Source organism: Pimephales promelas, chromosome 5 (assembly GCF_988280905.1).
Source record: "Pimephales promelas chromosome 5, fPimPro1.hap1.1, whole genome shotgun sequence".
NCBI lineage: Eukaryota > Metazoa > Chordata > Actinopteri > Cypriniformes > Leuciscidae > Pimephales > Pimephales promelas.
In genome coordinates this window covers 974,217-1,000,554 of record NC_142773.1, presented here as the reverse complement: position 1 = coordinate 1,000,554, position 26,338 = coordinate 974,217, and the positions used below count along the sequence as shown (strand labels likewise).

Genomic DNA, 26,338 nt, shown 5'->3' with positions numbered 1-26,338 from the left:
GTCTTCAGTCTGTATAGTTGCAGTATTACAGAGAAACAGAGTCTCATCCTGACTTCAGCTCTGAAATCAAACCCATCACACCTGAGACATCTGGGCCTGAGTGAGAATAAACTAGGAGACTCAGGAGTGAAGAACCTCAGTGATCTACTGATGAACCCACAGTGCAAACTGGAGAAACTATAGTTAGTAACATTATACTGTACAGCAGTTACTGTGATATTACAGTTTACAGTTTATTTTAAGACAACAGGACTCTAGTAATAGTGTTTATAGCTCGACACCTTCTGTTACACTTTATTTTAAATGTCTTTTAACTAGTAATAAATCTTATTGTACTAGTGTATATTTTAATTTTTCTCACAACCTCATTTTCATTTACATAATATTCAATATGGAGTCTAATCTGACTAAGGTCTATTGCATTAAAGTTGAATAATTTGATACAATGTACTGATTGTGTAGATGTCGTTCTGCAGAATCTCCTGCTGTGATAAAGAGTAAAGAAAACTGACAAAAGATATTGTTGAAAAATGAAAGAGGAGAATCAACATCTTCCAGCACACAGAACTAGTGTGACAGCCTTAAAAACAGAGTATGGGGAATAAACTAAGTGCCTGATGAAGCATTTCAGTCTTTTCTCTTTCTGTCTTCAGTCTGAGTGAATGCAGTATTACAGAGAAACAGAGTCTCATCCTGACTTCAGCTCTGAAATCAAACCCATCACACCTGAGAGGTCTGGGCCTGAGCAGGAATAAACTAGGAGACTCAGGAGTGAATCACTTATGTGACGTACTAAAGGATTCACACTGTAAACTGGAGAAATTGAGGTCAGTAACATTCACACACAACAGTGGTTCTCAAACTTCTCTTGTGGACATAAACCACATTTTGGATATTATATTTTGTTTAATATTAATATTCCTGTAGTTCAGAATCACGTTTATGAGATGCACATCTGTTATTTGACTCTTTCCTTTTGCAGATATATGGAATCTAATAACACACACACACACACACACACACACACACTTTTGAAAGCCAAATAAATACATTTATACATCTGTAGCAATTTCGTCTATTTCAAAACTCTTCTCATCTGTTTAGAAGTGCTGGAAGTGCTCTGTCTAGTTTAGAGATCAACAGAAGCTCAAACCCCATATATCCAGGCCTGGTTGTGCTTTGTGCCTGAGATCAAAACGACTAAAACAATCATCATTTTTAAAGCTACACTATGCATTTTTTTATTATTAATTTACAAAATAACCCTTATACACTTTGATAAACCTGTAATATTGAACTGTATGTTAGAGCTGTTTGTGTGGATTTCATTGGACATTAGGCTACCTGCATCATACACACTTACACAGAGAAAAGTGACTCCAGTAGTTAGTTTTAAAGGGAACCCCGACTAGTGAGGCATGTTGGCCTTATAAGATTAACGTGGGCGTCAGATATAAAAAGGTGATACAAAAACACTCCAAATGTTTTTGATTTTATAAAAAAAAAAGTAAAAAATCCATTCACTGGTAGGCCGCCATAGTTATTTATGTCTCAATGCATTCTGGGTAGTGACGTGTAATGGTTGCAGTCGGTTGAGCCTAGCTGCTGTAGCTGCTTCGTTTATTGTTTTTTCCAACGTACCGGCTAGCTAGATGAGTTAGTTAACTGAATGAATTGAGAATATCAACACCTGAAAATTCGGTAACATCAGCCATTTTCATTCAACCAGCTGATTTCTGTAAATAAATGTAATCTTAAATGTATATTGCTGTCAACTTTAGCCGTTTAGTCGACTAATCAGTCTTGGTCGACTGACATTCTTATTGTTGCATTTTTTTTTTACTTATAGAATGATTTCAATGATTTACTCCTTGATATTTATTCCTTTATAAGCAGGTATATATTACTGTATTCTAAATATAATTAGCCTATGTTTTATCCCCAACTTTAAATACTTTAATTTAGGCTATTTTGTAACAGCGCCACAGTTTAGCGCACACACATAAACACTCGGTTTGCACCTGAGGCTGTCTGCGTTGCTGCTGCGCGCTCAGTAAGCGATATAGTTTAGCTGTATTCATTCAGTTAGAACGCTACTTGTTTTGGTTTTTAGGTTTTTATACACTGTATGTTTTTATCTCGATGCGGCGTGGACGCACTTGGGAAAAAAGAGCACGTCATCTTTATCATGCTGACTCAGTAGATTGTGTTTTCTTGATATGTTTTTGTTTTTATTTGTACACTTTACGCAATCGAAAATAGCCTAAATAATATAACAAAACGAAAATAAAACTATATGTGGTCCTACAATACAGCTAATTATTATTAGGATTGTTTTTTGGGCTTTTGTTTTTGTGTGCGTTTGATTTAAAACGCATAGATCGGCTGGACAAAAGTTAACCCATAGCTTTGAAAGTAAAGATGAATATACAGCCTGTATAACGAGAGCTTTTGTTAGGATTTTTCATTATGTGGCAGATAGCAATTTTTTGTAGCGTGTAGCAGTGGTCAGGTGCGCGATTGTTACTATACAGAGCTCCTCACTTTGCAGTTAAAAAATCACTCAATATGCAAAGAATTCTATTATTATTATAGTTTTATGTATTTTTGATGTTTTTTCGTTTTTATTTTATAAATGCTCTATGACAATTGTTAAAAAATGTTCAATCCAATCATCCCGTCTTTTTTTATTTTTTATTTTTTTAGGTCGACTAGCCTAATCGTTGGGCAGGACACGACTTTGGTCGACTAAGGATTTCTTTGGTTGATTACAGCTCTAATTGCTGTGCAGGGTGGACTCAGTACCCACATAGCAAACAGATCCGGAACGGATCTGCCGCGGAGGTAAGAACCAGGTCCGGAACGGAGTCCACTTGCACAGCGCAACGGATCCGGAACAGATCCGGATTGCGGATCCAGACTAGATCCGCGGCAGACCCTATCCGGATCCGATCTGGACCCGTTCATTTTGGAATGAAATCAGATCACTCATTCAAAACTAGTAATCTGGCCAAAACTACAAAAATATTTCAAATCTATTGGTGGGCCAACATTAGATAGACTGCCCACTAAACAACATGATGTCCAAAAGATGTCTTTTCAACGTCTTTGTCACAAAAGTCGGATGCTGAAAAGACGTCCACTGAGGAGCCAGAATCAAAGTTTTTATGACGTGTTTTTTTGACGTGTTCTGCACGTCCGATGTAGACGTTCATCGAACCTTCGTACAAGTTTAAAAACTAGGTCAAATGTGGCCATCGTGTTTAAAACTCATGTTTATATCAATGTCATTTCCTTACATTGTTTAGATGAGGTTTAGATGTTGATATGTTTCATTTTAAGAAACCATTGTGGTGATGAGTGTTTGCTTTAGTTGGGCTCTTGGTCCCAATTCATCTTTAACTTTACTTTGGTTGTAGTAACTGTGTGATTGTATAACACTATTGTTGTTGCACAGAAAGCCAAGAAAAAGTGAGATGCTGGCATCAGCTTGTTGATTATCATTGCTAAGTCACAAAGTGAGCATTTGATGTTGTGTTTAGACTTTAGTCTTTATTTCTGCCATTTATAACCACCTATCTTGTGGAACTGTGTTATTTGTATAAAATAAAATTAGCACTTATTAGAAGGTGAATAAAAAAAAAGCTTGTTAAACAATGTTATTAGGAAATGTACCTTATAGTCACACACATACATCAAGATTTTGCGTATGTTTCACAAGAACGGTGACAATAAAAAAAGCTTCATGCTGCAATGCATGATGGGTAGTTTTCAAAGTACAAAAAATCCTTGATTCCCAAGCTTTTTTTGTTTTGGTTGTCACCGTTGTTGAGAATCATATGCAAAATCATGATGTCTGTGTGTGACTATGTGACATATTTGCTCAAAACACTGAGTACACATGATTTTTATTGACCTTCAAATAAGCAACAATTGTAATGGTGCTGGTCCAAATAACGCAATTCCACAAAATAGGTGGTTATAAACAGCAGATATAAGGACAAAAGTCTACACACATCATTAAAAGCTCGCTTTGTGTTTTTGTCATCATCAACAAGGAGCTGATGACAGATGATTTTACTTTTTCTTGGCTTTCTATGCAACAACAATAGTGTTATACAAACACACAGTTACAACAACCAAAGAGAAGTTAAAGTAAGAAGAATTGGGACCAAGAGCCCAACTAAAGCAAACACTCACCACAATGGTTTCTTAAAATGAAACATAACAACATCTAAACCTCATCTAAACAATGTAAGGAAATGACATTGATATAAACATGAGTTTTAAACACGATGGCCACATTTGACCTAGTTTTTAAACTTGTACGAAGGTTCGATGAACGTCTACATCGGACGTGCAGAACACGTCAAAAAAACACGTCATAAAAACTTTGATTCTGGCTCCTCAGTGGACGTCTTTTCAGCATCCGACTTTTGTGACAAAGACGTTGAAAAGACATCTTTTGGACATCATGTTGTTTAGTGGGCAGTCTATCTAATGTTGGCCCACCAATAGATTTGAAATATTTTTGTAGTTTTGGCCAGATTACTAGTTTTGAATGAGTGATCTGATAGGTTTTCATTCCAAAATGAACGGGTCCAGATCGGATCCGGATAGGGTCTGCCGCGGATCTAGTCTGGATCCGCAATCCGGATCTGTTCCGGATCCGTTGCGCTGTGCAAGTGGACCCCGTTCCGGACCTGGTTCTTACCTCCGCGGCAGATCCGTTCCGGATCTGTTTGCTATGTGGGTAAATACATAATAACGATTTGAGACAAATAATTTAAATTTAATATAAAACTATGTAACCTAATGGTGCTCTGTGGCGCGGCAGGATTTTGAACAAGGTCCGAGAGCAGCTATTTCTATATGCGTTCAACAGTGAGTGACTGCTTAGGGAAGCACACGATGGCGGTAGATGACTTATTAAATTATTTATACTGATAGTACGATCGTCTGATCTATACAGCCTACCCTGGACAGCTGCTGACAAAAAGTGGAGCTCTTTACAGCAAACGCTCTCGTTCTCGCTTGGCATTGGCCACTGCCGCAGACACCATCTATTTTGCCCCACTCTCGCTTCTTCAACTCTCTGATAATCTTAATTTTCATGTAACTATTGAGTATGCCTATCGTTTTCTGCATTTATTCTCTTGATTTAAGCCTACTGTGCGCTCGGGTTCAAACTGAAAAGGCTGAACGGCAGACGTGTTCATCTCGCTACTGTCAAAACTGGGCCAGCAACAACCTTTACACGTCACTACCCAGAATGCTTTGAGACGTAAATAACTATGGCGGCCTCGAGTGAACGGATTTTCGACTTTTTTTATTAAAATCAAAAACATTTGGAGTGTTTTTGTATCACCTTTTTATAGCCGACGCCCACGTTAATCTTATAAGGCCAACATGCCTCACTAGTCGGGGTTCCCTTTAATTTTTACCAAAAGTGTAGTGTAGTGTAGCGATAAAGAGATACTCAACCCAAAACTGAAAATGTTATCATTTACACACCCTCATGCCATTTCAGCTTTATATGACTTTCTTCAGATGAACTCCAATATTTTTAGAGTAATAATCTGTCTCTATGAGTCTATACAAGTGTAGTGGACCTCAAAGATGATTCTTCAGAAAACACACAAAGCAAACACAGCGGTTATCCATTCCACCCCAGTTGATAAATTAAAGTCTTCTGAAGCAAAACGATAGGTGTTGATGAGAGAAACTTTATAAACAATAAACCATAACATCATCTATAAACCAACTGTAACCTTGTGAGGAGAATCTCTTTAACAAACACTTCAACAAAGTGTTCAATACGTTTATTCTCAGTCTCTCCTGAAAAGACAGTTTACAGTGTATTTGTGGAAAATAATTCACCTTAGTTGTGTTTTGTGATCTGGTGAAAGTAAGATGATCTTTGTTTGTCTCGTTCTAGACTATGGAACTGTGGCATTACAGATGTTTCTGCTTTAACTCAGTCTTTGACGAACTCAAATGCACTGCAGTTTTTAAAAGAGCTTGATCTGAGCGGCAATAAGATCAGAGACTCAAAGCAGCTCAGAGACGTGTTACGAGACTCAAACTGTACACTGAGGTGAGTAAACATCAGTGATGTTAAAGATACTTTCATTATCTCTGACAGTCTTTCAACATTTGTGCAAGGAAAATATCATTAAGTTTTATTGAAACAATGTGGGCAAAATTTAAATAGATTGGAAACCAGTAAAGCACAAGCCCACCCCACAGCTAATTCAACATCATTGGCCAATCACAGTCTCCTGCCAAGAAAGATCAGACTTCAGAAAAAAAACTAATACTCTCTACCATGATGTGCTACATAACTTTTAGTAAGGTAAAAACAAAGACTAAAAATGCTGCATTATGCAGACCAGAAAAGTAGTTGGCGATATCACTTCGTAAAGAAAGAGTGTGCGCCATGCAAACACACATTCATATGCACATACCTAGACTTAACATGATATATTCATGTGTACGGCTTCACCGTTTTCATGTTTTTGAAGTTTACACAGAGATAATGATATCTTTTTCAAAAACTTGCACTTAGAAACCTGTTTCAAAGTTTGCGTTCTCAAGTTCTTGTGTCATGAAAATGGACGACCAGAATTGATTCAAAGTTTTCTGTTAAAACTGTGTCGTGTAAATGGCCCTATAAATTATTTTTACAATGGAAATTAATCACCCCTGAACTTACTTAAACTGGACAATGGCTTTCTTCTTGAACTGCTTGTTTAAATGTTGCTTTAATTTTCTTATTATGACTGTAAAGCTGCTTTGTAAAATCTCTATTGTAAAAAGCGTTGTATAAATGAAGGATGAAATGAAATCTCTTGAATCAGCTGGGGGGCGGGGCTTGTACTTTAGTGATTTCTGGAGGAAAAACTAAAGAATAAACAACTTTATTGAACAAGATTTATGAATTGCATCAGTAGAAAATCATTAGAATTTATTATAACAAAATTAGACTGATAGTTGTACAGAGATTGTAGAACGCAGGAATAATCAGAGCAGATTCCAGCTTCAGCTCACAGCCATCCAGCCTCACATGATCAATGTCTCCGTCTCTTGTGTGTTTTTACTTTGACAAGCATCACATCACATTGCTTTAGGCTTTCTTTACTTTTCAAACTCTAAGAAATGTGTGAGGATCTGATGTCTGTACAAAAATTTACATTCTATATTCAAACATAAACTGACATTATCAGTTTTATATCTTTAAAATTAACAGGGATTTTGGTGAGATTTGGCGAGACCATTTAAAACCTACATCTTATGAATTCAAAGTGATAATACAGAAATGCATGTATTTAATGGCAAATTTAAACTGCTTTAAAGTTTATCATAGCTCTTATGTAATGTAAACAGCATTATTAGAAATATACATGTACACTTAAGTGATATTGAATGATTATTGTTGGTGTTGTACTCTTACAAATGATTATTTTATTTTATTTACAGGTGAAATGGATTGAGAAGATCTTAGTCAGAGCTGAGATGAAGCAAGAATAAAGAAGTCTTTAGTATAAGCGCTCAATCATGATGATATTGGAATTTAACTCATCTATATTGAAGCAATCAAAATATTACTAATCATAACCGTCATTGCCAAATTTGCCACTCCAACGTTTCAAGTGATATGACATTGTTGTGTGCTACACGATTTCTTTATGCCTTGCTGTCATTTTCCATTTGTGGACATTTTCAGGGATGAGATTCTTTCGGAATAATAGGCCTAAAATCATGACTCGCGTGAATCATGTAGATTTCATGACTTTATGGGTTTATCACTGCCCTTTCATCTTAATCACGCTATGTGACATGGGATAATATTAAACCATTTGTGTGTTTTTTGTTATATTCTCAATCAGAGAGAGAGAGAGAGAGTGTGTGTGTGTGAGAGAGAGAGAGAGTCCCTAAACAAATATTTAGTCTGGTTACACTTTAGGACTGTGATATTAATCAAATTTTATTTTTGATTCTGGCTTCCAATGATTATAAAAAGAAGATATTTGAGGTCAAACTTTAACTATCCACGTTCCATCTAGCGCAGCTTCCTTTCCTTCACAGCAGAGAGCTTTCCTTCCTTCCTAAAACACAAACTTCACGTCAGAATCAGCTCAATCTGTGATAGTTGAAACTAATACTGGCGAGAGATGCTGTTTTCAACTTCAAGGTGGCTCTTGTGTGTGTGTGTGTGTGTGTGTGTGTGTGTGTGTGCCTCCCGAAACGGCCCGCAAAAGACTAGCAAATTATACATTAAGCTTTGTGTAAGTCTAAACCATCAAATAGATGATGTTAGTGTATATAATTAGTATGTAATTATTTTTAAAAACTTACATTTAGATTTTGTATAGCTGATTCATTTAATAATAAAAAAAAGATTGTATTGCACCTGTGTCTTCCTTGTGTTGATAATGCGCTCTACAAGTTATCCAGTATCTCATAAATCCTCCAGATTGGCCAGCTGACAAACTCCCTCCAGTTTACATAATGTTCATTTATTCTGAAATCCTCCTTGATTGAACTTATCCTAGCTGGAGCCTTGAGGTAAGGTATAATAACTGTTCATTCATTGTGCTTAACTACAATCTCTCAGTTCTCAACAGGTTTATGAAGGTTATGAGGCAAATATTCGCCTCATGTTTCTCCTCGGGACAGCTGGTGGTCAAACTGAGATCAGTCTTCAGACGGAAGTTACCACTGTAAGTCTCAGTTTAAATGGAAAGTTGGTTGTTATACTAAATGATAGTAATAACAAAGTGAAAAAATAGATTGGGAGCCGCTTAGTTCTTTTAACGCACCGGCCCTGCTTTTTGGTGAGCAAGATTGTCAGATTGCAAGTTAAACTTTAAATATAGCTGCAAGTAGCAATTACCGGGGCCAAGCACAATCAGACGACAAAACATGCCAACATGTGTCAGACCAACTGCAGCAAATAGCAATTGAAGACATTTAAAGATGAATTTAGGCAAAATGGCTGAAAAATCACATACAATTATCTAAAAATGTGATTAAATGGATTATCACTTTCAACCAATAGGTGGCGTAGTTACAAAATCGACCTTTTACAACCTTCAGACCAGTCGCATTAAAATATGCAGATTTATTCAAAAGTTATAAGCATTATTAGAAATTTTGTTATAACTTTGACCAAAAGGTGGCGCTGTCTTGAAATCTTCTGAGTACCTTCAGGGGATGGTGCTGATGGCACAAACTGAGTTTCGTAATGTTACACCAATGCATTCGTTAAGTATAGCATGTTATGTTATAGCGCAAAATAAGTCAACTACAGCCAGAGTTAAAAGCATTTGAAAAATTTATTTTACCACTAGATGGCGCTGTTTCGAAACTTCTCAGGCTCCTTCAGGACATCGCACTGATGACCCATACCGAGTTTCGTAACAATTCGTTCATGCGTTCAAAAATACAGCTTTTTATCACATAATTCAAAATGTCCGACAGCCAAAATGGCCGAACTGGGAATATTGGATATCAGTTGATTCGGCATGACGCCCTGAATCTAACAAGACCATGTTTATGATTTTTGGTGAATGCAATCAGTGAATGAGGTACAGGTGAATGTGATCAGTGATGATGAGTCCGGGCAGTGAGTTCTGGGAACTGTAGTTTGTGAGTGATAATAGTCTTATCTGGAGTGCCCTCTGCTGGCTCAAAAGGGCACTCCAGCTGGTGACCGTTACAGACAGAGTAAATAATAATAATTCATTACATTTATACAGCAATTTTCTCGGCACTCAAAGCGCTTTATATAGAGAGGGGAATCTCCTCAACCACCACCAGTATGCTGAATCCCCTTGGATGATGCGACGGCAGCCATATTGTGCCATAAAACACAAATGAGGTTCAAGTGTTTCAAAACTTGTATGGTGATACAGACAGAGAAGCCTGCATTTAATTTCAAAGTCAGCAATGATGTCAGGATTTCTAAAGTGAGAGGACCGTTCGCCAAAGGTTGTGAACGGAACTACATGGAAGAATTTTTTACCATAAAATGTGTATTCCAGATCAACCCAATAGCGTCTGGCTGCAGACAAGTGACGTCACTTGCACTCTCGGACTTGCACGCTCAGACACGAGCGCTTCCTCTGCAAGTGACGTCAGACACGAGCGCTTCCTCTGCAAGTGACGTCACTTGCAAGCGACGTCTGCTCTACGGAACGCGATCGGGGCCAATAGTCTTTAAACGAAATTGTGACCGCGGCGATTTTTTTTTTTTTACGTGTTTCTTTTGAACGCGTAGACACGCTCATTTTGGTCGTGTTAAGCCGTCATTTGTCATTTTGTTGGCAGTTTTTTTTTTTTTTCAAATTGCTACACAAATTGCCACACTACAAGTGGAATTTGAGGCTCAATCAGTGAAACTATTCATGTACCCAATCTTTAGTCCATGTCTGCAAAAATACAAGGGCATTATATGCTTTGCTCTGTTTGTATTTGAAAATCAAACTTTTTGCAAAACTCTAAACACATTTCTCTACATTACACACATCATTCAAAGAGCTCTTGTTTCATTTGGGAAACACTGGCATTTAAATGCCACATTAATTTACGGATAACCTACAACCAAAAATCATGTGGGAAAAGACATGTACATAAATTGATCACTTAATCAAAACTCAGCTTTGAGAAAGAAATTATTTTTTTTACTATTTTTATTTATTTATTTTTAATTATTTTCAAGACATTTTGGACAATTTCATGCTCCCAACTTTGTGGGACCAGTTTGTAAATGAAAAACATCAAGTTGATGTATTGTTTTTTCTTTTTATTGTAAATGTCAATTTACAGTATACATACTGTGCAAAACAGACAAATACAAGGTACAAATAGACAATATATAAAAACACATTGGCACATTATTCACTTTGCTCTATAGTTTGACAGTTTACCTTTAATTTCATGACATCAACTACATGTTCAAGAAACATTTGCATGTCATTCATTACAGTAAAGATGAAGCAAAAGGGTTCCAGAGCATCGATTCTGTCCTGCGGAAACTCAGCCTTCTCCAATCTCTCAACGGCGTCTGCAACGTCTTGTTCCTATATAAAAACCATACAATTACAGCAGTAAACATTTGAAGTAGATCAAAACCTTTCATTAAAGATGTCCTAAAACCACAACAATACCCATTCTTTTTTTTTTTTTGACAATTTCAATTAACTTTTTGCATCCACTTAATGTTGACTACTACTTATAAAACCCATCAATATATAACCCAAAAAGATTTGCATATGTAAGGGAAAATCTGTGGAAGTGTAGGCTACATAAGATTGTAAGCATAAATTAAATTTGCATGTGCAAGAAAAGCTTTGTTAAAGGGATACTTCACCCAAAAATTAAAGTTTTATCGTCGTTTACTCACCATCAAGTTGTTCCAAACCTCTATTTGTTTATTTGTTCTGCTGAACACAAAGAAAGATATTTGAAAGAATGTTTTAATCAAACAGATCTTGATCCCCATTGACTTTCATAGTAGGATGGTAGTCAATGGGGATCAAGATCTGTTTAATTAAAACATTCTTCCAAATATCTTTCTTTGTGTTCAGCAGAACAAATAAACAAATAGAGGGTTGGAACAACGTGAGGGTGAGTAAACCACGATAGAACTTAAAATTTTGGGTGAACTATCCCTTTAAGGTGTAAATTGCATTTCAAGCTTAAGAAAAATAAGTTTAAAACAATTACTGTTTACACCTTTGCCATTTTTTGTGGCCCAAATATGGACAAAAGCATTGCACGTCTGTGAACACCCATTTGCAAGTGAAAACAACGGTTTAGAGAACTGTTTCAGAGCAGTACCCTCTTATGTTTATTTGAAGGAAAAATATGTAAAAATGTGCTTGTGCACCAATTACAGTCCAATGGTTTAATGCATCTACCTTGGAAAACAACTGCTTTTTTTAAATGGCCTTCCCAGTGTAGCTTTATTTTTTTTCAGGGTGGTTGGCTTCAGAGAAGGGCATAAACTGCAGTGATACAAAGCGCAACATGATGTGCACTGTGGTACCAGGGGGCTTTCAGAAACTAAAATGACTGAATGGTGCATGATGCATCTGTAATGAAACCATTGATAATATTGATATTAGACTGTTGTACAGACGTGACGTCGAAACATGATCGAATATTGCATGTATTTTACACAACGTATTTTACTAAAAATGTTTTCACCGTAAAACAGGACGGGACGGCAAACTACAGTGGTTTCAACGTGTAAATCATGTAAAGCCAGTTTATATACAACTCTATTAATAAGTTTTCTTCATGTATTTAAGACCGTGAGTGGTTGGCTTGTTAGGCCTAACGTTATATTTGTGTAACAGAGATTAAAAATCGTGTAAAAGGTAAAATGTATTATTTATCACAGGCCTATAAAGCAAAGGCATATATTTAGGCCTATTGCGTTTATATTTAGGTATATGTGTGTGAAAATATACACATGAAGAGTTCAGATGCAAAAGCCTCTAAATGCCATTTGAAATTTTCTTCTTTAATGATGATTTTTATCAAACTTGTATATTTAAGTTCAGTAATTTCTCTTAAATGGCAATGATAATTGCCTATTAATTGTTATTTAAGTGAAATTACTAAACTTAAATATACAAGTTTGATAAAAATCATCATTAAAGGAGAAAATTTCAAATGTCATTTAGAGGCTTTTGCATCTGAACTTTTCATATATACTTATTACTTACAGAAACGATTTTTAACGACATTGGAATTGTTCCCAATCCGCCACGAGACACACTATGCGCCGTCGATTGCACGTGAGTTCACAGGTAGCGGAGAGCAGGTGTCGATTGCAAATGACGTCACTTGCAGCGGAAGCGCTCGTGTCTGAGCGTGCAAGTCTGAGAGTGCAAGTCTGCAGCCAGACCCTTCTCGATCAACCACCAGTCTACAGACTGTCGGTTTATGACGATGATGTCATTGAGGGTGTTTTTTTTTAATGAAAAAGTGTTGCAAAAAATAATTGTAAGTAAAAACAAACCTTTTAATGGTAATAAATGGTACTGGAATTCAACACATACTTTGCCATACTTTTTCAAATTATGATCAAAACCTTTTCTAATCTTGACAAAACACATTGTCAGAAAGGTCTGAGTCTCAAGGTTCCATATTTTGTAACAGAAGTGATATTTGGACAGAAATATATTAATTTGCTACAGCAGAATGCATACAATTAAATTAAATGGAATTTATGTCATTTTTGGTATTACGCCTAAACAAAATCTCATGAGAACTTCAATTTTTGTGATATCAACTTCAAATTTGGATCACAACTTTGTTAGATATATGGCTTTGATTTTATAGTAATTTTATAGGAAAAAATATTTTGTAAAATATATATTTTATATAAAACAAAGAAATATTTAGTAAAGTATATTTGATTTAATGTACATTTAAAACTTCCATAACCTTTTCATACTTTTATTTTTTGAAGTGTTTTTACTTCAGCAATAATCTGCTGAGTGTTTTCTTTAAAACAAGACTAAACTTAGGCCTTTATTCCAAAGCATACTTGAATTACAACCAAGTTTTAATAGTGCATTGTAATGTCCATTCTCAAAAAGGGGGGTGATGGTTAACCGTTATGTGCCAAATTAACCATTTGGTTGAGCATGTTTTTGAAAAATGATTAAAAATATCCTAAAGTTTTTTCATAGCACCAAGTAACATCATTTTGTAAAGTTAAGGCTCTTACAGTGGAATATGTAATATGCTTAGCTTGCAAAATTTCACCAAAAACAGTTCACATGGCTGGGGTGATTTATTTGTTTCATGTTAGAAGAAGTGTTAGACATCCATGTTAGAAGAAGTGTTGTGACAAGTGCTGTTGATTGACGTTGTGAAATCTAGTGGATTTTTTTGGCATAATACACCTCAACCAGATGATAGAGATGGCTCAATCAGTTTTAGTGCTTAGCTTTTTGTGTTCAAAATGTTCAAAGGTTTATATAATGAGCGGGTACATGTATCAGTTGTCCAAATCGTGCTTTGTCTTATCCTGAATCACTGTGGTACACCTATAATAAGTGTTTATATTCGGACTATTTTATACTGGTTCTGGTCTTACCGCTGCGGAGTAGCACAGGACCTGCGTGACTCGTCATTCATGTTTGGTTCAATATTAAATTATACTCTAACTTAACGTTACCTTTGCCTCGTGGAGAGAATAATATTCGTTTGAACTTTTTTCATTTCACGTGAACACACACCAGAATTCTTGCAGAGTCGATTTATCTATTTCGCTGACTCAAATCTTTAAATGTTTATGGGTAAAATGACAGCAGTGTAATTCACACAGTTCACCACAGGAGGGCGTCAAGATAAAAACAAATGTTCGTCTTAACCCTAAAACCGTATTCTGGACAAATGTGGGCAAAATAGTTTTGATTTATTTTTAAAAATACTTCCCTTGATCTGAGCGGTACAAGACTTGGCTGCTTTTCCTAAGTTTGCCTCCTGAACACACACAATATATATATTTTTTTTTTGACTCAATTCTACAATGTTAAGTGGGTGGAAAAAAACCTTCTTAATCTTGTATTTTGGTCAAAAATGGGCACCCATAGAAATGAATGGGGAAAAACTGTAATTTAGAGCATTCTAAAATAAGCCAAAATAAGACACCGGGTGACAGCAAAGTCACTTCATCTTTAGGTTTTTACATTTGCCAACAAATACTACATCGTCCAATTTGCTGACGATACAGTGATATTTCTAAAGGACAAATCAATTCTTCAGAAGGCTTTAAATGTGATTTCTGTTTTTTCCAGAGCATCAGGCCTTTGCCTTAATCTAAAGAAATGTGAAATATTACCTTTATATAATTGCACTGAGGAAACCTTGGAGATGATTCCAGTTAAGAATGATGTGAAATACTTGGGCATTCATCTATCTAAAAACTTGGCATTAAGAGAAACCAAAAATATCACAGAAAAATTTGAAGAAATAAAAAGAAACTTAAATCATTGGTTAACAAGAGACTTAACCATTTTAGGACGTAACCTATTGTCAAAATCAGAAGGGGTTTCTAAATTAATTTATCCAAGCTATTCTCTTTATATTAGTTCACAAAACATAAGAAAAGCAAACACTATAATATACCAATTCATCTGGCGTAATAAAACGCACTACATCAAAAAATCACAACTTGTAAAGGACTATAATAAAGGAGGGTTAAAAACAATTGATTTTGAATCTATGGTTGGAGTTTTTAGAGTTAACTGGGTTAAAGCCTTTCTAGATAAACCTGATTCTCTATGGTATCATATTCCCAAAAATATTTTTGATAAAGTGGGAGGCTTGGATTTCCTTTTAAAGTGTGACTTCGAGATATCCAAATTGCCAGTAAAACTGTCCGATTATCATAAACAAGTTCTTTATTACTGGAAGATGGTATTTACTCATAATTTTACACCACATGGTTCCACTTTGTGGAATAACAGAGTGATAACAATTAGTAGGAAAACACTTTTTTTCAGAAATTGGTTTGAAAAGGGAATCATCTTCATCACTGATATATTAGATGAACAAGGAAATTTTCTTAGTTTTACGGATTTTAAAACAAAATTTGATATACAAAGTTTAGTAAGGGATTATAACAAGGTATGTAAAGCAATACCAATAGCCTTATTAAATATGATACGAAATTATTTACATTATTCCAAAGGTCAAGTAAATTTGCCTAAATTGCAATTAAACCAAATTCCCATAAACAGTAAAAAATGTAACAATAATTGTATTAGCAAAATACTAAAATGTAGACTATTTCATGATTTTGACCAAAATATAAAAATAAGGCACTATGATGACAAAATAACAAATAAATACATCAAGTTCATGAAATGGCCTATACCTCCTAAAATTAAAGAAATGCAATTCAAAATTATAAATGGATATTATCCAGCAGCAGCAATGCTGAAAAAGAGATTTGGTTTTGAAGTGGAGCCATGTGTGTTCTGCTCCCAGGAAGATGAAACTATTGAACATTTATTCTTCTCTTGTCCAGTGATAAGAGGATTCTGGCAAGATGTCATGAATTGGCTAGAAATAAAAATGGAGAGAATTTTACAATTGAAGTTAGAGCAAATTCTGTTTGGTAACGAAAACCTTCCGAAGGAACTCTTTAGAATTTACAATATTATAACAATTATGGGTAAATACCATATTCATAAATGCAAATGGAAAAATAAAAATCCATCCATAATAGTGTTTAAAATTGAACTGAGGGAATACTTTGTTTCTTTGAAACTTCTGAAAGACTCCAGTGACAAAATTTATTCTCTATGTGAAGATGTCTCAAAATATTTGTCATTATAATTTGTAAAGCTTCCATGTAACTTTATTTTATGATTATATGAAGACTGAGGATAATATATTTGTGAATAACTTTGACGTGCCTTATGGACTGAAATGCCTTTGCTTAATTGATTTAATTTATTTGTTTTTTATTTTGTTTATTGAATTTTGTTCAATGTAACTGTTTATGTTATGCACATGAGTCTCCCAACGAGAGATTTTGTAAATTGCTTTTTTTTGTAAATAAGTGTGTTCAATAAAAAAAAAAAAAAAAAAAAAAAAAAACAAATACTACATCGTGGATTAAAGTCCATATTTTGTTACATTCAACACAAAATAACATTAAAATGTTCTCGCTGCATTTTTTATTCTGTTGCGCTTATATTTTTTTCTGTTATTAAAACGTCTGAATCAACGGGGCTTTATAAGAATAATTCTTAATCAAGCTAGTTTTCCTCTAGAGTTACTGCTGTAGAAAAAATGTTACAGTGGTGTAATTAATACATTTTACCACAGGAGGGCGTTTTCAATTCACATTTTAAAGTACGTACAATTATACCATAAATAATAAAAGGGGTCATATGTTTCATGTGGTAACGAACGATTTATTTAACACGAAATCAATGTAAAATAATGTAATGCAAAGTTTTCCTTTGACTTGAATTAACTAGAAGTAGGTAGACATTTTTAGGTAGAATTAATTAACAGGAGTGTAATTCACATGAATTCACCACAGTTCGATCAAGACATTGGACTTTTTAAAATTACATAATGTATTTGTTTATTTTAACAAATCGGGAGGCATTATACAATACACAGAGAATGATGCAATCAATTTTTCATAATTTTCCCTTAGTTTATACATCCAAAAATATATTTCATTTTAAAACTACATGTTTGCCAGAGGTTTTCAATTATTTATCAAAGGATTTTAATCAATGCAAATAATTTAATAAAAGGTTTTAACAGAAATGAGATAATTAACAGCAGTGTAATGCACACAATTCACCACAGGAGGGCGTTTAGACGTGAGTCTTTAAATTGATATTACAGATATAAGAATATATTTCCATTAAACAAAAGCGAACTTTTCTAGATTTTTTTTTACTATGTCGCTTTAAATTAATAATTTATCAAACAATGTGAAATAAATGCAAAGTAAGTGCAGAGTTTAGTGCAGTTTTCCTCTGGCGCTCTGAATACGGTTCAGCAGTGTAATTCACACCGTTCACCACAGGAGGGCGATTAAACTCCATTTTCAACAGAATATCGCAGACAGGGGCGGCGCTAGGGGTGGGCTAAGGGGGCTGTTTTCAGTAAAGCCCCGGATGTTTTTATTTCCTTGCATTGTACACACCATCACTGAGAGAATTTAATTAATTAAATGTATATTTCTCGACTCTCGCATCACAGCGTCCGTCAACATACGCATTGTCATTCACAACCGACAAGAACCGCCCACTCAGGCTAGTGCTTCTGACTGACATGTAAACTGGCCAACCATCGATGAGAAGCTCGGCGGTCTTGTAGGATCCAGCCAATGAAATTAAATATTTTGGAGCCAGGTGTTTGTTGATGTTCAAGAAGTTAGTAATGAACGAGTAAAATGGATGCTGTCAAAGTTCTTCCAAAAAAAAAAAAAAAAAGGAATTAAAACACCCCCAGCCATTACTAAAACAAGACACAACAGCTTCAGCAGGTATCTGTAACTTTTAATCGTAGTATTAGATTTCTTTCTTTAGATTGTCAGATATACATTTTGATCGTCAAACACTTTGTGTAGCACAGTCAATAGGACGTGCACGCGCGGCGCACACACAAAAGGTAAGGTAGGTAGTCTTATTAGTCTTTAAAATGTAATGTGTGCATGAAGAATGGGTCAAGATTTTTTTTTGTTATTATAGAGATTCTTTAGTCACCTCTTTTCATCTATTCTCACAAAAATCATGTTAAGTAAATGCAATTTATTAAAACAATAGTAGAGCTGAGCTTGCTAACCATGTCTGAGATGAGTCAGCAAGGAAAGAAGAGGGTGCGTGGCATTGTGATTTTTAATTTTAATTCGCAAGAGATATTCACCTTGTTAAAAAAAAAAAACTATTTTATTTAAAGTTTATTTCTTGTATTGTGACACATACATGGTTTTCTCTGGGTTAAGTCCCAGATATCCACTCACCCTAGAACCGCTCCTGATCGCGGATGCAAAATATATTTATAGAAAATTTGAAAGGTAATTGTCAGATGTTTTACTGCGTCACATGGCAACCAACAATTTATTAAATGTTACAAAATATTGTAACTCAAAGTTTTCCTCTGACTGCAGTCACAGCTGTAAAGTTGCAGCAGTGTAATTCACACAATTCACCACAGGAGGGCGACTGGCCAAGTTGTCTTGTTTTAAAGTTTTAGTGCTTAGCTTTTTGTGTTCAAAATGTTCAAAGGTTTATATAATGAGCGGGTACATGTATCAGTTGTCCAAATCGTGCTTTGTCTTATCCTGATCAAGAATGGGTCAAGATTTTTTTTTTTTGTTATTATAGAGATTCTTTAGTCACCTCTTTTTATCTATTCTCACAAAAATCATGTTGTTAAGTAAATGCTATTTATTAAAACAATAATAGAGCTGAGCTTGCCATCCATGTCTGAGATGAGTTAGCAAGGAAAGAAGAGGGTGCGTGGCATTGTGATTTTTAATTTTAATTAGCAAGAAATATTCACCTTATTAAAAAAAAAAACATTTTATTTAAAGTTTATTCCTTGTATCGTGACACATACATGGATTTCTCTGGGTTCTCAGCGTTATTCACCTCAGAAACACCAACATACAGAACATGTTTCTGAAGCAGAAACTCTTCACGCGTTCATGACTCATTACTGTAATCATTACTAGATTATCCTGATCATTCATCAACAAACTACAGTTATAGAGCAAAATACAGCAGCTGAGTTATTACCAGATCAAGAAAATATCATCATATAACAACAGTTTGACCATCTCTAGACTGGTTATCTGTTTCATTACTTGTTATGTGTGTAGAGTTTTAAAAAGTGTGTGAGCTGGAGAGTACACACAGAAGACAGACAGGAAGTTATACCTGAAAAACTTGACTGACTGGGGTCAGATCTGAGATATGACTTGGTTTGTGAGCTTGTCATAAACTTTGTTTGTACAAACTACTCCTGTTACTGTCTGACTGGTTTGGTGGGACTTCACACTGTCAGGAGGAGTGGCTTCATAAACTCAGTTGTGATTGATCTGCGGGTTAAGATATCAGGAGCAGTGGCGTCTGTAAGTGTATAAACTCAGTTGTGATTGATCTACGGTAAGATATCAGGAGCAGTGGCGTCTGTAAGTGTATAAACTCAGTTGTGATTGGTCTATGGTAAGATATCAGGAGCAGTGGCGTCTGTAAGTGTATAAACTCAGTTGTGATTGATCTGCGGGTTAAGATATCAGGAGCAGTGGCGTCTGTAAGTGTATAAACTCAATCTGCTCAAACACTGGAGCTTCTCTTCAGATCATCACAAGGTAATTAAACACTTTTTAATTACTTCCAGTCTTAACATTACAGGTTAATTTACATACTTAGGATTCCAGATTGTGTCAAATAAAGAAAAAAATAAATCCTCATTTCCTGGTTTATGGTACTCTGAGCTGAACTTTGTATTTTGAGCACTTCTTGTGTTGTTATTGCCTCTTCACGATGACATATTTGGTTTAGTCCTCAGATGTGAGTCGCTTTGGATAAAAGTGTCTGCTAAATGACTAAAAGTAAATGTAAACCTGGTCGAGATTTAGGCTTTCAACTCTGGGCTCAGAATGGTGTGTGGAAAGTTATAAGGATCAATACAATGATGGCGATCTAATGTCATTAGATTTTGAATGTCAAGTTCAAAATCCCTAAAAACATTATTATAAATATTTGCATATTAGGAATGTTATACGTACTGCCCGGGGGCAAGGACTTGCTGAGCCAGAGCTAACTATTCTGGAGAAATGTGTATCTAAACCAAGCCTTGGTGGAGGACACATATCTTGTTTATACACTATAATGTTATTGTTGGGTTCATCTACATCCAGACTAGCCATGTGGGGACAAGACCTGGGATTGATGATAGATATGGAAAAATGGGAGCAAACATGTGCAAAAGCCCAAACACAGACATTTAACAGCAGACTAAAACTATTACAGGACAATTGGCTTATGCATACCCATTTAACTCCGGTAAAACTAAACAAAATTTATAGCAACATACCAGATAGCTGTTTTAAATGTAACAGTGCAAAAGGCACACTAATTCATTGTGTGTGGGAATGTGGTGAATAAAAGAGTTTTGGAAAGAAATGAATAATATGATATGGCATATAGTCTCAGTGAGATTGCCACTGGATCCTGGGCTTCTCATTATTGGGATTCATTTAGATAACTGGACAATTAAAAAAGGTATTGATAGACATGTGTTTTCTACATGACAAATGGGTCTTCGCCATTTATTGCAGAAAGATAGAAAGGCCTACTATAACTCGATGGTTTAGAGAAATATCTTCATGCATTGCTGGGAAAGAGAACATATATTCTTCAGGGTAAAGAAGATTAACCAATTTAAGAGGATTTGGAGTCCCTTTTTATTATTTATTGAGCATGGGGATGTCAATAATATTATAGAGGAGGAACAAAATGCTTGACTATGAAATTTACAGAAATTGAATAAGGTTATAAAACAGTCCGGACTGCATAAATTATAAATGAAACATGGATTAATCTTTATTAAAGCTACAAGCGTTCTTTAGTCAAGAGCAGTGAGTGATTTTCTCTGTTCCCTTTGTTCTTTGGTTAAAGCAGCACGTATGCAACTTATTCAACCTTTATAATATTTTTCCAAAACCCTTGAGATGGTACATCGACTTACAACAGGTTGATTGACAGGTCTGCCATAGCCTGACGTGGTCTGTACCGCTTTTACTGGCACTCTGTAACTTCGGGGTAACTTTGACCATACGTCAACATCCAACGTTTTAGGGCACCCTTTAGCGTCAGTTAGATGATGATCCTAGGGCGTCATACAACTGATGCTTTAACTTTAACGTCAGTTAGATGATGATCCTAGGGCGTCATCCAACTGACGCTTTACCTTTAGCCTTAGTTAGATGACGCGGGTAGGTTTAGGTCTGGGGTAGGATTAGGATTAGATAGCGTCATCTAACTGACGTTAAAGGGACCCTAAAATGTGGGATGTTGACGTATGGTCAAAAGTTATATGACGTCTTGGGATGAGAACGGGCTGCCGCATCCAATGTAGACTGCATTGCTTCTTTTGAGGGCGATTAACACAATCAAGCATATATAATATTGACGATATGGCTATTATCTACCACACAAAGATTGAATTAGCATATCCATGATGTAAAACAGTAGCCACTAGCCAATAGGTTAACGTTAGCCTACTATAAAGACGCTGGCTTGTAAACGTGAGCTCTGCGATCTTTTAACGTTTGAAAAAAATAAAGCCCATGACACTATATTCATATGACGTGCTTTATGTACCTGTGATGAAGACATTTCACACACAACACTGGAGTCTGCCCAAGATGTGAGAACTCCTTCCTTCTGAGGAGTTCGGGGATCGCTTGTCAACAAACGCACGCGTCTATTCCCTAGAGTAACCATGACAGATTTTACAACAGTAGTAGAAGACAATACTGTTTCCCAACTGCAGGGGGACCCCGAAAACAAGATTTAAAAAATCTCATGATGCTGCTTTAACTTCACAGACAGAGAGAATAAGTGCCGCTGTCACTTTAAGATCTGCCGCATCTCATTCTCTCACTACTATTTCTATTCCTTCTATTTCTATTTCTTGCTTCTATTTAAGATTTTAACTCATTTAAGACTGTTAAGACTGTGAGGATACTTGACAAAACAGACATTTTGGCATAAATGTGTGTGTTATTGTTCAAACGTTAAAGATAACTCGATATTGGCGCGGCTTTCTGTGTGTCGTGTGAGTGTGTGTGTGTGTGTCAGGAGGACATTCACTGACAGTATGATCTCTTTTGTCTTGTCGCGAATGAATGGCTTAAAAGCATTTGCGTGAATAAAAGCGTGATCATTCACAAAAATGTATTGCATGCGTTGCCGTAATACTTTAAGCCTTGCAATGTTAATAGAGCTGCATACAGAGTTATTTTTTTTCGCGCGTCTGTGGCTCTTTGGCGCCCGCCGGGGGAGTCGCGCCTCACCTATTGAAAACCGCTGTGCTAGGCTACTACTGTATGTTTGAGATGTCATGAGCCCCTTTCACACAGAGATTCGTTCATACAGCACGTGTTATGGGACTGAACATGGCAATGTTACTAGGTCCCTAATCCCACATCGATCTCGGCATCAATCCCATGTCGTGTTTGCGTTCACTCCCGAGGGTTTAATCCACCAGCCGAAACTGAAGTCTCACCGCGAGCCGCCATTGGCTAGCAAGCCTTCACCTGCTGTTAGCATTCCATTGACTCCCATTTAGTATTTTGGCGTCAATTTGACAGTGAATAACTTTACATCTGAGGCGTTTAAAGACTCAATTTGTCCATTATTTATTTCTAAAGAAACACGACAATGTATAAAAGGCTCCATTATCTTGTATCTTACGTTATGGCCCCGTAGAAGCAGTTTTTGTAAAAATAGGCTAACGATTGCGTCATAACACGTGACTCTATGTCGCACAGTAGAGACATGACCGTATAGACAAGAGGAGAAGCTAGAAGCCCATAGAAAGTTGTAAAGTGTCTCCTGCTGCGAGCTCATGTACAGCTAATTCTCACGATCTCCGGCTCTGTGAGATTCAGAAGGGAATGATTCAGATTCCTCTCGGCACAGATACTAGAAGACGTATAACTGTGAGACCGGTCGCTCACGTCACATCTCAGTGTGAACCTGCGCAGTCGCTCGGCCATCAGGAAGAGATGCTTCTAATGGGCTTCACTTTTCTCTGTTGAAGTCTATACGGTCGCTGTGTCCATTTCTCTGTCTATGGTTCACACAGAAGACGTTCTGGCAATTTCCCGGTATCAACGCACTCTGTGAAAGGGCTATGTTTCATAAATGTTGACAGCCCGAAAGGTGCTGTTATTATATTTGTTTTTACAAAACATTTATTGCTAATAATATTATTATCCATGTGGAGACATTTCCCCATTGAGACATCACTCCTAGCACAGGCACAAACATTGACTCTGACAGAGGAACTGTTCACTGATGATCTCGAGCCGCCTTCAGGTCGCTATTTTCAAAATGTTTAATATTTAATTTGTATTTTGCTGTAAGGTTAAGGCAGCTGGTATAGTGGTCTGTTGGCATCTCCATGTGGTCCTATTATGTATTGCATTTTTCTATCCTTGAGCAAGCTGAATTCTTGTTCTTTTTTTAAGTGAAAAAGGAGACATCTGATTTTTCTACTTTCAATATTAAATAAAAGACTGAATGAATGATATATGTATTGAGGGGAGCATTTGAAAATGATTAAATATGTTGTGAACTTAAAATAAAGATCAAGCGACAAAAGAATAAGCAATTCATATAACATTGAATATGATTGAAAAATGATACTAAACGGCTATAGAGAATGTAAGAAACTGGGTTAATTTTCCCACTCAATGATTTGAACACAGTGTTAATGTCTATTCACTTCTACATTTAGAGGCATGACTCACTTTATGTTATAGTGTTTGCTGTTGCTGCTAACTTCACATTCTTCATTATTTTCTTGATTATGTTATTTTATGCCATATTATTAATCTCAGGAACATATATTGCCATCTCCAGGTCAAACTGAAACCAGTGCTGATCTGTTTCCAATGTTAGTTTAGCTGCAGTATGTCAGAGGAGCGAGGAAATGACTCTCTCTCTAAGACGAGTCTCTCAGAGAAACAGAGGTAAGACTGCATCTGTTTTCACAATCATTTTAAACTACTGAAGTTTTACATTCTTCCTGTGAAGGACTAAGCATTGTTTTATATTTGTAAATGCTTTTCAGAACTTCTTATTTAAAAAATAGCATAAAATAAAATTATTTTGTGGCCGGTAGATGATAAACATCTTAAATCTGAAAAGGAAAATTAATATTTACAGTCTAAATCAATATTTTCTGCCTCTCATTCAGCAGAAGTGTTACATTGCAGTACTAAAGTTGTGTTATAGGCTAAATGTACATTGATTTTTAAAATTAAAATTAATGCAAAAAATTCTCCAAAAAGTTTTCAGTAATGATTGTGCAAATGCTTTATAGAGAGTAGAGAGAGTTTGTGCCGTTATCAGACACTGATAAACTTCTGTAATTAAACTTTATCTTGTCTTTATTTGTTATTAGTAAAAGATCAAGTTCACATGTGTCCAGCTCTGTGTCTGTGAAGAGTGATCGGTCAAAGGATGGTGGGCAACCGAACTTCAGTGAGAAAAAGACATCTATCAAAAGGTATTTTTATGTTTTTTACATTATGGAGTTATAATTTCTACACAGTGTGATGAAATTAACTAAATACAACTATAATTCACAGAAAACAATGTCCGCTAGTCTGATTTCCTTTTTACTGAACTCAGTGGAGCTTCTCTCCAGGAACACAATAACACAGAACGCCAGTAGGGAGCATACATTTACCAGAAAATATCATGCAACCAAACATGAATAAATTCATCTGTAGGAGCCATTTGTTGGATGGTAAAATTTTTCGTCCATTGGTGCTGTGGCTGTGTATAATTAGAGCACCTGAGCAACAAGTGTGTGTGTGTGTGTGTGTGTGTGTGTGGGGGGGGGGGGGGGGTGTGTGTGTGTGTGTGTGTGTGTGTGTGTGTGTGTGTGTGTGTGCGTGCGTGCGTGCGCGTGCGTGTGTGTGCGTTCGTGTGTGTTGGTAATTGGAAAGCACACTGTTTTTTGACCGCACAGCAGTGTCTCGCAAGGTGGATTTCTAAATGCTGTCCACAAGGTATGGCTATGTGTGTACGTGTGAACGAGGAAAGGCCACAAGAAGTTTTTAAAAACAAGTTTTGACATCATGTTTAATAGAGCACAAGGAAAAAAGAAAGACATTTGTTTGCATCTACATCTACATCAGACATTTGTACAGCTTACATCTACATGCATGGACTCTGTTAGTACGTGTTCTAAACTTGCTTACTCCTATTATCAACGGCAATGGCATTGTAAAGTCAATACACCTTCTATCCAGTCATGAGAGGGACAAATACACAACTATACTGTATTTAATTACCATTTCTAACATTAACGTCCTCTTATAATGAGACTGAAGTATCTTCTGTAGTGAAGTGTTTTTTTTTTCTCTCACTTTTTTCTCTCATCCGTGAAAGATCAAGTTCACATGTGTCCAGCTCTGTGTCTGTGAAGAGTGATCGGTCAAAGGATGGTGGCCAACCCAACTTCAGTGAGGAAACACCATCACCAACCAAAGGGTATTTCATGTGTTTATTATGTTTGGTCACAGACTGTGTTAGAAAGTGTATCAATGAATAATTAACATAAAGCTGTATAGTTCAAATATTTACTAGAGTATATTTAGCTAAAATCATTTATTAGAGATTTTGGTTATATATTTCCCGGGAATGCAGTATTTATTTAGTTATTTACTTATTTATTTATTTATTTATTTTTTGCTAACAGGCTTAAATATGAAACATTAGATTCAGATTTCCAGACTCACAGGAAACACAAGAATTTCACAGATAATCTCCTGTGGATCTTCCAGGTAAAAAAATGCTTTACATTTTTATAAATATTTAATAATTATAAAAAATAATAGATTATTTATCATGTTTTCCTGAAAAAGTACTCACTAGAAATGTAATTTCTAATTATTTTTGACCATTTACTTTTCATTTTAAGAACCCATAAAATAAGAATGAAATGTGAAAACAGTTTATTTTTATTTATTAATAATTACAGCTAATTAAAATGTTTGAGTTTTTACTTTTATTTTATTTGTTTTATA

At 35.7% G+C, this 26,338-nt stretch overlaps 2 protein-coding genes across 3 annotated transcripts in view; both read left to right on the top strand.

The window, feature by feature from the left end:
• Window positions 1-462: 462 nt before the first annotated feature.
• Window positions 463-8,412, top strand: LOC148978798 (ribonuclease inhibitor-like). Its single transcript, XM_089130722.1, has 4 exons — window positions 463-497; window positions 624-827; window positions 5,939-6,097; window positions 7,480-8,412. Exons 1-4 carry the CDS (start codon window positions 463-465, stop codon window positions 7,481-7,483), a joined length of 402 nt encoding a protein of 133 aa, XP_088986848.1. The 3' UTR covers window positions 7,484-8,412.
• Window positions 8,413-19,575: 11,163 nt separating this feature from the next.
• Window positions 19,576-26,338, top strand: part of LOC120487529 (ribonuclease inhibitor) — a 46,632-nt gene continuing 39,869 nt past the window's right edge. Inside the window, exons 1-5 of one of the 2 annotated variants that reach the window (XM_089130759.1) lie at window positions 19,576-19,876; window positions 24,162-24,271; window positions 24,706-24,810; window positions 25,701-25,802; window positions 26,011-26,095. In XM_089130759.1, coding sequence (XP_088986885.1) covers window positions 24,213-24,271; window positions 24,706-24,810; window positions 25,701-25,802; window positions 26,011-26,095 — 351 coding nt within the window. In that variant the 5' untranslated portion in view covers window positions 19,576-19,876; window positions 24,162-24,212. The remainder of the gene's footprint in view (window positions 19,877-24,161; window positions 24,272-24,705; window positions 24,811-25,700; window positions 25,803-26,010; window positions 26,096-26,338) is intronic. The other variant, XM_089130760.1, reaches the window with a different exon arrangement.

Bases quoted from the DNA above. Each gene is read 5' to 3' on its own strand.
- LOC148978798 (XM_089130722.1), top strand. From the start codon at position 463: ATGTCGTTCTGCAGAATCTCCTGCTGTGATAAAGA. The intron at 498-623 runs GTAAAGAAAACT...TGCCTGATGAAG, and splicing joins ATCTCCTGCTGTGATAAAGA to CATTTCAGTCTTTTCTCTTT. The intron at 828-5,938 runs GTCAGTAACATT...GTCTCGTTCTAG, and splicing joins TGTAAACTGGAGAAATTGAG to ACTATGGAACTGTGGCATTA.